At 31.3% G+C, this 13,527-nt stretch overlaps 1 protein-coding gene across 7 annotated transcripts in view; it reads left to right on the top strand.

Annotated features, from left to right (window-relative positions):
* The window catches only part of LOC126769437 (disheveled-associated activator of morphogenesis 1), a 121,083-nt gene that overhangs the window by 51,924 nt on the left and 55,632 nt on the right, over window positions 1–13,527 (top strand). For 3 of the 7 annotated variants that reach the window (XM_050488239.1, XM_050488235.1, XM_050488232.1), the window contains exon 2: window positions 2,246–2,538. The exons of 1 other annotated variant lie outside the window; for it this stretch is intronic. In XM_050488239.1, the coding sequence (XP_050344196.1) occupies window positions 2,491–2,538 (48 nt within the window). In that variant the 5' untranslated portion in view covers window positions 2,246–2,490. The remainder of the gene's footprint in view (window positions 1–2,245; window positions 2,539–13,527) is intronic. 3 more of the 7 variants (XM_050488236.1, XM_050488233.1, XM_050488234.1) reach the window with 3 other exon arrangements.

The following is a 13,527-nucleotide window of genomic DNA, read 5'->3' as shown; positions in this document are numbered from 1 at the left end:
TTTATTCGCCGTGCTATAATTCATGATAGAAAACTATGTTCGGAACGAAAGTGGCTTTAGTTTAGGTATGATACCGGCTTTTCTCTTGACCTCGGGACCTTTCATTAATATTCATAAACTAAGTCGGCACATCAATCGCTATGACTCGGACGTCCACACAATGTTGGCAATTGATACATACATACGTTCAACTTTGAATAACTTATTAATGTTTACTTAACGAATTTAACAAAACAACTTAGAAAGTAACTAAAGATATGGATATTAATTCACTACTATACAATGCGCAACGTGTTTGGCTCGCCTACTGTTTAGTACTTTTATAGGTTAATGTTAGTTAACCATTGCATTGTTAAGTCATGCCTATTATTTCTATATGCAGAGCTAATATTATCAGCAATTGCTCGTTACGTACCGACTGCTTCGTTTTGCGTCAATTATACATATATGCGTATAGTTCATATGAATGTAATATAATTATATATATAGAAAATGAAAGTGTCACAGCCTTCGTTTATTGCAATATAATGGTGTAAATAAAAGTAGCCTTTATATTAATTAGTTTAGGTCATATTTTGCAAACTGAATCGTTTCGTCTTAATGACGATTTATGCGACGGCATTAAAGGTGAAACGGCTCGAATTTCCGAACGATTTGATCCTTTGGATCGGCGTAGAGATGTTGGATCAAACTTGACTTACTTACCCTTTGGACCGGAACATACTAACATATATTCAATATATAAAATATATATATGACATTTTTTAATGTGTAAATTCAATCCAGTATCTCATAGATGATGATTTAGTCTGTTAATCTTTCTTCATAGACAAACATGTTTGACAGCTTATAAATTATTATTGTTCATGTTAACAAAACAGGGATGTAAAACAATTAAATCTACGATTTCACTAAAACTATTTAGAAAACATGCAAATCTTATTACGATAACTTGTTCCGACATGTTTATATAAACGTTTTTTTCTGCGAGTTTATGTAATTTTTACTTTATTGATTTGATTTACTCAATCACATTTTATTTGTATTAAAAATAAAAAGGTGGTTTTTTGGTTTGGATTGGTGTAAAAATCGCATAGGTCAATATAACAAGCAGCATTCAATTAATCAATTAAAATTTTTTCATAAGCGATATTTAACAGTGCCAGTCTCAATGGGTTTTGAAAACCATTTACAATCCAAAATGCATAATTGCTTGTGTGTTCCTATCCTAGTATATTGTATAAAAAACTCACACATGAAATATATCTTTCGGTATGATCGTATCGACTACATACAAAGCCCGCTTACTTAATATCAACTGTCACAATAGTTGTATGCATATACCATACTTAAATCTGATTAGCACAATTTGGCTGAATGATATTAATATTCAAAGAAAATTTTAATACGTATGTTATATAGATTGTGGGTCAAAAGATTTTCGTTTTATTTTTCAAATCTAATATTAACAGCTGTATCTAATCGGTACGGTCGATCAACCTTACTAATAAACGTTGCTAAGATTTACTGGTTACTGATTTTTTCTCTTTCTGTTATCATTGATTTGACATTCGAAAGAAAAAGAAACAGCATTGTTTCACTAATCACGCCCGTAAACAAGTTTATTCTTAAAACGTGAAAAGCAGATCGATGTCAACGGTCCACGCGCCTATACAAGATTTATATCAAACGTTTTGAATTGCAAATACAAATTAAACAGTTAATGAAAACTTAGAGATAATCAAGTCACAGAGTTCGGTAAGTGTGTGGGCTAGGTTGGCAATTTATTCGACGGTAACAACCAATACTCTAGCTGTCGTAACTTAATGGTAATAATAAAACAATTTAAATTTACAATCAGGTGGCGATATTGATCGTTAGCATCTAGCCCATACCTGATACCTTGACGCCAACATTCCTAATTATTTCGTAATGTCTGTTTTGTTTGTAATTATAACGGTTGACATATTGTTATTACCTATCTATATCATTAAGGTCTCATAGCTAATATACAAAATTGATTAACATTTAACTCCCCAAGGTTTGTTCTGTAACGTACACAGCTCCGATTTTTGCCTAGGCATACCGACCTAGGGACATCGCCACCTGAAGGGCCCCGTCTAGCCAAAATTAACTTAATTTTACTCTAACCGCTTCGGAATTGGGTGGAATCAAATTCTTGTTGGAAAGTACAATAAAGCATTTTGTTTGCTATTATATTTACATATTTATTAATGGTTAACAGTTGTCAAAACTAAATAAGTCATAGTACCTATATCATAACATATTCCTGAATAATAAAGTCGAAAACTTTTAAATAAAATATTTTGAGATATTTGATTAAACATCGTGACCTCCAAAAGGAATAGTTAAAGGAAAATGAAAGAAAGCATTCATAATTGATTCAAAGACTGAGAATGACATCTTCGAGAGGCATAAGTGACTGATGACGTAGTAGTGATTGTGAGTGAAAACACCATCGATTTTAAAATGTGCAGCAAGGACCAGATAAGTCATATACTCGGAAAGATCAATGTGGTAAGTAGATATTTATTTTACACTAACGATACGCTCCAAATAAACATAAAAAAATACATTAAAGCTTCAACTGCTGACAGGTTTTTTTCTCACTTGTAGGCGACAAAGTGATAGCAATATTTTGAGTTTCATCAAAGCTTAGTTTAGAAACTTTGAACATGAATGACATAAAACTAATATTTTTTCGATCAAAGTGACTTTAAGAAAATATATGACAGTTAAGTTGGCGTGTTTAGGCACTTAGCTCATATCTTTAAACGATTCTATTTCCAATTCATTTTAATTACAAAGTAGTATCGTTTCAAATGACTATTCTTAACGACACGCGCTGTAATGTTGGTGTGTTTTAATTAATTGCATTTAATATTATAGTTGATAATGAAACGGAAAACGGTTTAATACATCTATTCAGAAATAATAAATATTTTTTCATCTTATAACGACCTTTAAGTCAATTTAGTATGTGAAGGTATGGTGTGTTCGAGCCGAAGTGGCCTACTAGCTAGAACACGTGAATCTTAAGCAAAGATTGCGGGTTCACACCCAGGCGACCACCGCTGTACTTTCAAGTGCTTAATTTTTTTTATAATTCATCTCGTGTTTCTTGCTGAAGGCGAACATCGTGAAGAAACCTGTATGTGTCGGATGAAAATCTGGCACTTGTATGTACCAAACAACATTGACAGTTATAAACCTAATCCTCGAAAAGAACAGGAAGTCTTACCTCATTTCAGAAGTGGGACATTTATATGCTGTTACTTTTACTTTTTTATGTGTTTTTTAAATAAGATTCGTATGGTAGCAGTGACGATGAGAAGTGAAAAAGTTTCTCGTCATACTTACAATATCGTGATGAGACGCCATCGAGGAGAAGACATTAAAAATAATAACACGAATCCGTTGTTTCATAACATTTGACTGCATATACAATTACATCGCGTTTATTTTATCCAACATAAAGATATAAATAAACCTCACCTAGATAAATTGACACTCATAATAAATAAATTGAAGCCGAGATGGCCCTGTGGTAAGAACGCGTGAATCTTAACCGATGATCGTGGGTTCAAACCCGGGCAAGCACCACTGAGTTTTCATGTGCTTAATTTGTGATTATAATTCATCTCGTGCTTTACGGTGAAGGAAAACATCGTGAGGAAACCTGCATGTGTCTAATTTCACTGAAATTCTGCCACATGTGAATTCTACCAACCCGCATTGGAGCAGCGTGGTGGAATAAGCTCCAAACCTTCTCCTCAAAAAGAGGAGAGGAGGCCTTTAGCCCAGCAGTGGGACATTCACAGGCTGTTACGCAATAAATAAATTAATGATCTAAATAATTTCCAAAACAAACAAGCTTTTATATTTGTAATTATCTGAAAGTTATCATATAATCAATAACGAAGCAAAACGAAAAAGTATCAATAGATGTTTTTTGTATCTTTTCCATAATACATTAAAATCGTTTTATTTTTCATCCAGTCAGGATCCAAACGACAATAAAATTCTTAAGACAAAACGTGTCTTAATTACAGTGGACTTGCTTAATAATTACGCAAATTAATTTTTATTGTAAAACTTATTTGAAAAAAAAAATATTTGATTTGAATAATAATCTATTCTAAAATTAAGAAATACATTTATCTCTCTCATAAGTCTTATCAAGACGTACTAAAACCCGAACTGTCACCAAAAAAATGTGTCATATTCAAATTAAGCTTCGCAGTGTCATCATGGTATTTGACTTTCAAAATTTTTTTGGAACCTTCATCAGTTTAAGATTTGAAATCTACTGTAACATTAACTTTGATTTCTTTTATGTTTATTAAGATGTCATAATGCTTTTACTTGATGAGACTTGCTTGCTTTGCTACCTTTGCCTTCCGATTTAAGATAATGCGACATAAATTCTTATCTTATTGTTTATAAAAGGAAACTACGCTTTAAAAGTAAATGCTTAATCATGTTTCCCTTTTTATACGATCCTTTCTTTTATGAAAACATTTCAAATATTTAAGACTAAGCGAACTAGTTAGTTTTAACTCACTGTTTTAGAAATGCTTGCATGTTTTCTTTTATTTTAGCCTATTCGGCATGTTATAACAATGTATTAACTTTTATTATTTAAGTAATTTTATCTTCTTTTACTGCACTGAATGTAGCATTTGTGTTGGCAGCATATGTACAAGGCGTAGACTGAAAAGCAGCCTAGCTGAGACTACGACCTTTTCACCAAATTATGAAATATGATATCGTTAACTCTTTTTTTATGGTTTTGTACCTTAATTTTTTTTTGTCTTTGTTTCTTTTTGGTGAATAAAGTTATTTTATTATTATTATTAACTACATTTATGATATTTGCCGCTATACCAGTAATGCGTTTGTGCCTACAATTTTATTATTCGTGCTTGTAAGTCTAAATAATACCATTGATATCTTTTAACATCTATATTATAACCATAAATATGAATCATTTTTTAAACATAAATCTTAGTGTTACTTTGGTGTCAAATAAGAATTAGTTGGTCCATTTGCTGTAACTAATGTAAGCCTTTGAATTATGTTGTTAAGCTTAAGATTCGATTTTACTGTTTGTTTCCAGTGAAATGTTTGTTTATCATAATTTCCATTTGATGAGGCTACATCTTCTTTTATATCAAATCGGTAATATATAGTTCATGTAATAGCGATACAAGAATCAACTTCCATACAACGAATAGAGTTTCTTCAAGGATTCTTCAATCCGTGAACATCGTATTATTTATTAATACATGGCAATTAAAATACGTTTGTCTTAAAATGTCTTATCGTTTCGATCTAGACTGAATGAAAAATAAAACGATTTTAAAGTATGAGGAAGACGATACTACAATAAGTAATATATACAAAAACACAACTAGTCTTGATTAAAATTAAGTTGTAATTTGGATAAATGTTTCAGTATTCATGTCTCAAGACGTTGCAGTCTGGGTAAAATGATGTTTACATAAGACTCTCCGGAACATCTTGATAATAAGATAGTGAGATTACTTTGTTTGACGGACGCATTACTATCACACCTTTATCTTTTGCTTTATTTATATACAGCGTAAATTCTTTGAAAGAAACTGCATTTTTATATGGGTGTTTTATTTCTTTAGCATATGCCGATGTGAGCTCGTGCAATATATCTTATTTTTTGTATTTCATTCCGTTTGCTTTTTATAAAAAAGTAACAGTAACAGCCTGTGAATGTCCCACTTCTGGGCTAAGGTCTCCTGTCCCTTTTTGAGGAGAAGGTTTGGAGCTTATTCCACCACGCTGCTCCAATGCGGGTTGGTGGAATACACGTGGCAGAATTTCAGTGAAATTCGACACATGGTTTCCTCACAATGTTTTCCTTCTCCGTTAAGCACGAGATAAATTATAATAACAAATTAAGCACATGAAAATTCAATTCGGTAAAGAGTCACGCATTCTTACCACTGGGCCATCTCGGCTTTTTTCACAAACTCACACACATAAAAATAAACACCATTATGCCCTTTTAATCATATGGTATTATTGTATTGATCACATTAACAAAAACATGATTATATAAGTGTGTTCGTTTGTCGTTTGATTGATGCTGTACATACCGAGAATTTCTGCTCCCGTTCACCGTCACGACTGACCTTTGTGGTTCTGTTTATGTATTGTACGTCTGATTATATTAAACATATTGTAATGTATGTTGTTTTTTTGATTAAATTGTATATAAAAAAAGTGAGAAGAAAAAAGAATAGAAATCGAAATTTAAATATTATTTTTTAAATTTATGGCCTTCGCAAACGTTTAAGGAACTATCGTGATTTAGTAACTGTGAAATTATATTAATAATTAATATTTGAACTAGATACATCTAAATTATGCATTTCCTCGATATTATATCACGATTCGTAGATAAGCACCAAAAAGTCTGCAAATATCTTAGAAAATTTAATATCTCAATATTCATATATGCGAAAAAAAATACCTTACGACTCATTGGTTCAAGCTTTCTTGCGTTGTTTATAAGTAATTTGTATCATCATTTATTTTAATCTGTATTAAATTTTAAGACGTATAAGTAGTTAGCGTAACAATTTTGAACAAGTATCACATATAGTTTTAATAAACTTATAATTTATAAATAAGACCTTTGTCATCTTTTCATATAAAAAAAGTAAAAAAAAAAAACAGTTCTTTATTCAAGTTTTGTTGTAGGTACGTTAATTGGTATTATACATACTTTATTATAAATAAAACGATGTAAGTCAATCAGACATTCTCGATTGTCGCCTATCTTTATCTTCGCAGGGACACTTCGCTTGCTCCACTTGCTCGATACTTCCGCATACTTTGCGACTGCTTGTCACACTTTGAGATGCAGTTATATTTGCTCAACAGTACTGCGTTATGTCTGCGTAAAATATTACTATAAATGTCAATACTAATAAATGAAGAGAGGTTTTTTTTTCCTGACTACAAAACCTTATTAATTTATACTTTATTGTCCACCAGTTAAGTTGAAGTCAATTAAATTGATTGTGTATTCTAAGATTTATTTTATTCTTGGTGATTACGAGAAGGTACTGAAATACTTAGAAATAAAGATATATTTTATCCACAGAGCGATTCATTATTCACAACTATGCTGTCATACTGTCCTTCAAAGTTTATACATTATAGAACTTGAGGTGTTTCAGGTTATGTTAGCCATTTTATGTCAAAGGCCACAATCAATTCCACTTATCGCGTCTGTTATTCAGCTATTATGATAATTAATCAAAATTTGAAAATTCGATTCGTTTGACTTATGATCAGATTCGTCAAAATTCAAATGTTTTTTTCTTTATTAGAATTAGTTGATAGTTCAATGTTAAAAGTTGCTAAGATTTCATAAAACAAAAGACGATCTGTTTTGCACTGCACGTTGGGTTTTATATATTGTTCAGCTAATAAGGAACTGATGTCATATCATAAAAATATCAAAGAATACATATTTTGTAATTCTTTAAAATACAAAACATCTTCGAAAAATGTCCGTTGTTGTTGTCATAACTTTTACGGAAGGCAACTTGCTTTTCCTTGTTTATATTTGACAGTCATTAATTTAAAAAAAACATAATCATCATCAATCAACCTTATTAACTTTACAATTTTATCTAGTCAATTTAGTTTTGGTACAAAAAGGTTATTCCAAGTAATGTTAACAGGATGTTAAGCTTAATACTTCAGGCCATCGGATTAATGTGATTTTTATTACCAAGTCCATAATAGATTCCTTATACCAATATTTATGACAAACTTTAACAACAAAATAGAACGTTTAACGTTTTACAAAATAATTATTATAAGTATCTCCCTTCTTACATCTATGACATTGAGAATTGATACTAAAATTAGCTTTAACTTAATTAAGCGTTATGATTGATGTGTTAATTAACGCACTACTTAACAAGAGGTTGTTGTGACCTTCGTGTGTGAATGCACGGATTTAGGCATTTCCTTCAGATGCAGGGCTACGAGCACTGTAAACTTAGCTTAGTTAGCCAATAATTTTAGCATTGATCTCTTTATTTATCTAACCGTATTCATTTTAAAACACGAATTAATTATATTAAAATACCTTGGAATAATAAAACTTTCTATTTATTAACGAGAATACAGTCGGTTTATTCGCAATCATGTCTCTTTCAAAATCATTACTTAAATCACACTAGTGTGTTAATTTTGAAATATCGAATTCTACAATCTCTGAGTACATAGTTTTAACGCTTGATACGTTTCAGCACGTTAGGACAAAAGTGAGAAGCGTTCATGTGAACGCAGAATCAGTTAAATGTAATACAGATCGCATAATTGTCGTAACGATTACGCGCTAACTGATTAGTGCTGCTGATGTCTTAGATCTTCGTATAAGGCAATATGCAAGAGACTGCAAATGTCGCTCTGAGAAATGCTTATGACACAATCTTGATGAAAGCGAATTATTTCCAGTTTAACATCCTTTACAGTTAAAGTTAGGTATGATGTTTTTCTGGTTCCGTTGGAGAAAATGAGAGTTATTTTAATTGAATCCGCCGTTGTTTTTGTATACAGTTGAATTATTCAATTGAACGTGACAGCTTTTTAATTATTTTCTTTTGTAAAAACTGACGCCTTAGTCTTTTTCTTATTGATTTTGTTTCTTTTTTCATAGCTTTCATTACTCGATTTTTTATTATAAGATTTTGTTTAACAGTTTTTATTTTAAATTTATATTTCTTAATTTTGTTTTATATTATATTCAACAACAACAATAAATATCTACTTAGTATATGAAATGTTTTAGTATCTATTATTGAAAAAATTAAACTTGTTATAAAAGTCCAATAAATAAAATTCCAATTTTAAATTGTTATTTATAATATATCGATATCAATATCACATATGTCACGATAAAGGAAAAAAATATTCTTAGAAAACGAGCAGTTGTTTTCCATTATATAATAGAATACTAGTGTAGAACTAATTAAAGTTATTTTTAAAGCGAACTGCCTGACGGCATTTTCATTTTAAACATATTTTAACATGAATTAGCTAATTACAGGAATGCGTTGCAATGCCTTTATTATTTTTTATTGTAAACAATTATTTTTTAGTAGTTAGTTTACTATCTATATCTATGCCAGAAATCTTCATGCAACAACTTCAAAGTATGGTGTGTTCCATTGAGTAGTTGAGTAGTATGATCGCATAGAATACGAAAATTAAACATTCAATTTTATCAGCGGCCTGAGACTTTCAAAATTAAACGTGTTCTAAAATTGAAATTATCTATATTTGTAGAAATATCCCGGCTACTCACTATCAGTTTATAAATTGAAAAAAAAATGTTTTTTGTTTTTATAATATACTCGTCCCTTACCATGATACTGACCTGAATTGGTTTCAAGCAACTTCGAATGTGATCCACGTTTGGCATCAATAGTACGTGGCCGAGAGTAAAGATGTGTGATGTCTTTTTTGGTTTGAGGTCATCGAAAAACGTTGCACATTTCAAAGTAATTGCTACTTCAATATTTCTGTTTCTTTAACTTTATAATTAATTTATAAGAAATAATAGTGAAATGTAATTGTTTTAGTCACGAATTGTCCTACATAAGTATTGATTTTCGAAGCTCGTGTCGTATTAACATGCAAACAATTGAAGTTCAATGAACAGAAACAGTTATTTTAACAACTAGCGTATAAAACACACCTCGATTATTATTGTCGTGCTAACAAATATACTTAAACATCGAAACCTTCATTTAAAATCAATTTCTGATGGGACTTTGTACGAGTCCACCTGTATACGTACCACCCACTTAATAGTTTTTCTACCACAAAAGAATAATTCTTTAGATTGTTATGTTTAAACTATGAATGAGCCAGTGTAATTAAAAATACAAGTGGTATAAGATATACTGAATAACTGTTTCCATAGTTGACGTTGGATTGATTGTTTAAGGAAAAGGTAATATAAAAAATTACAGCGCCAATATGTATGGAATTAGGTGGTCACATACCACCAGATTACAATTAGCCTGTGTGCCTTCTTTTATGTATGTATTAACGTTTTCATGTTTGTTCTGTATTCAAATTATTTATCGACATTTAGACGAAGGTTTGGTACAAGCAATTCACAATTTGTGGCGGATTTGTCTTATATAATTGTCAACAATAAAAATAAAAAGTAAACTTTGAAATGTATATATTTACAGAAACGATTTTCACACTTCCGTCATACTAACAAAAGTTCTCAAATATAATTCTTATGTAAGCTACGTGAGAAAAAATCTCATTTGGTCCATCGTTGTTATCAAGTAGCCTCAGACCATCCGCTAAGAAGAAAGTTAATATGACAATAATAAAAATTATATTTAAAAATTGAATATATTTTAAGTTCATTTTACAACAATATTAATATATAGGGCATAATATAATGACTTTTTAATTAATATTATAAATGCGAAAGTGTGTTTGCTTATTTGTTTGTTTCGTATTTTATATCTTAACAGGTCAATCGATTATCATGAAATGTTGTTTACACTTTATTAGGGGGTACAAAAAAAAAGGTTTACCTAATAATTGCCCCCTCACCCCCTTTATACATGTGAAATCGCGGACGGAATCTAGTTCTGTATAATATTATAAGAGTGTTAGAGAATCTACGTTACAAAATGTTGTTTGAATAAAGTATATTATATTTTTGATTTAATTAATTAATTTATGGATAGAAATTGTTTTAGTGTTTGCAAATTTCATATTTACATTATAGTTATGGCCGATGGTCTTGTTGGTCAAACGACCGCGTCTCGCGAGTATTTTAAATCGGCTTTGATTTTTTATTACAAACATTTCATATTAAATCAAGTAATCAGTGAAGTAAAGAAATAGCTTGTAAATGTCATAAGCCCCCACTCCTTTTGGGGAGAGGTTTCCTCACGATCCTTCACCACCGAGCTCGAAATGAATTATAGACACAAATCAATCACATGAATATTCGGAGGGGCTTACCCGGGTTCCCATAGAATCTATCCACTGGGCCATCTCGGCTATTATTACAGTATAATATTCTGATCAAATACGCTCGCCCAATTGACAATTAGGTAATTGACGTTAAGATTGAGAAGGTCTTCGGTTTGTATGTTTAATGAGTCCGGGGTTATCGAGAGGTCATGTTTACAGACTTCTAATCAAACAATCTATGAAAAGAAATCAACTGTATACAGTTTTAGTTTTAATTTTTAAACACATTGAAGGCTTTTGAGACAAGTTGTTCTCCACGACTCCGTCCTCGATATCATTTTCGATTCATTTTAACGTATGAATGAATTTTATTACGTATACGCCCATATATTGGATAATCTGGACATGGATATATATATATATTTATGTAAAATATTATGAACGATTAAGTGATTTAATCGGTATGAGGTAACAAACAGATGAGATAGCTACTTTCGCGTTTGTAATATTAATACAGACAATCGGGATAAAGGCTAAATACAAATTTAGATTCCGAAATTCTACCCACTCATCATATATTCTACCGCCAAACGGCAATAAGTATTGATGCGTTCCGAATGTGTTTGTGTTTTGAATGGTGAGTGAGCCTGTGTGTTTATGCAAAAGGCACATAACATCTTAATTCCCAAAGTTGGTCGCGCATGGGCCATGAAGAAGTTGTTAATATTTCTTACATCGCCAATGTCTATGGGCAGTGGTAACCGTTTACCATCAGGTTACCCATTTTACCGTCCGCCTCCTTATATTATTTAAAAAAAACTGTTATGTTTTTAATTGACTACTTACAGTACCACTATAATTTCTAAAATATATAAAAATCTTCCTACATACGTCGTTTTTGGTGCTTTCTTTTTAATATGACTAAAACCGACCGAAAACAGCCGTCGAATTTCTTAATTAAATTCTTACTTTTCCTTACGAATAATAATAAGTGAAGGTTCTAGTATACTACGGCTTACGATTCTTTAGTATTCGGCACGCACCTACACACAAGTGTAGGTCGCGATATTTAAGTATCAAATTGTGTGTAGCAACAATACACTAAGAAGAATCACTAAATAATTCACGTTCACGTTCTATACAATGTCTCTTTTTATTTGTTTGTTTTTGTTGTTTATAATGTAAATATATATTCTTAATGTCGATGTTAAGTATATTTAGAGGAATTTGAATTTTATCATGAAATACATTTTGTATTAATCTGATATATGCATGTTAATCAGCTGATCCCATTTCTGGTCAAATGTTTCTCCGTCAAAATTCTTTTTTTCTTAAGAAAAAGGTTTGCAGTTAATTCCACCACGTTCTTCCACTGCGTGTAACATACCTGGCAGAATTTTTTTCAAAAGGTGTTGGTTTCCTCATATTTTTTTTCAACACAAAAATAATTATAACATGAAACAATGCATACATAATTTTCTGAAAATTCCGAGGTGATTGCCCCGATTTGTAACCACAGTCATCAGTTAAGGTCCACGTTTTATCCACTGGGCCATCTCGTTTCTGTGTGTATAATGTTATGTTATGAATATGTTTAATTTACATTCGAACGTTGCATAAATATAGCACACGCTTAGTTAATTCAAAATCGCGTGATACTGAGATGTGAGAAAAGGTTTTTTTTTCACGGCAGTATTGCATTTAGTTTCGCATTTCCATATGTTACTACACGTTGTTAGTTAAGTATATACATTCGTATAAATAACTTAACTGATGTCTATATTTTTATTGCGTTAAATATGTGCATGAAATTTTTCACATGATTTCAAAACAGCTGTTGAAACTTTGCAATTATGGATTGTTTTTATTTCGTATTATCATTAAATGCCTTTCTAGTTTGAAAATTTTTGCTCGTTGATTTTTTTTTAATAGAATTGTATATATTATAATATTTTAAATATATAAATTTAATATTTGAAAGCCAATGACGTAGCTATTATAAAAAAAGTGAAAAAACGGACGATGTTCTATTTTGAATTGAATTCAAGTCTGCCATGGTTTTTATTTTATATTTATGTCTTCCTTATCGTCTCCGGCCATGGCGGCCATTCTTTAAGGAAACTAGACAACCGCGCAGACAATATTATACTGGAAATGTGTATGCCAACACAGGCATTCTGTAACTTCATGTAAGATGCAGGACGGATTACGTGCTTTACGAGGCACGGGAATGTGGCTGCCAATTTTCAAACTCTGAGCTATTACAGATAGCTCAGAGTCGAGATGGCCTAGTGGTAAGAACGCGTGAATCTTAACCGATGATCGTGGGTTCAAACCCGGGCAAGCACCACTGAACTTTCATGTGCTTAATTTGTGATTATAATTCATCTCGTGCTTGACGGTGAAGGAAAACATCGTGAGGAAACCTGCATGTGTCTAATTTCACTGAAATTCTGCCACATGTGTATTCCACCAACCCGCATTGGAGCAGCG

This window comes from Nymphalis io, chromosome 7 (assembly GCF_905147045.1).
Source record: "Nymphalis io chromosome 7, ilAglIoxx1.1, whole genome shotgun sequence".
NCBI lineage: Eukaryota > Metazoa > Arthropoda > Insecta > Lepidoptera > Nymphalidae > Nymphalis > Nymphalis io.
The sequence above is the reverse complement of the archived record's forward strand: the minus strand, read 5'-3'. Positions and strand labels throughout refer to the sequence as shown.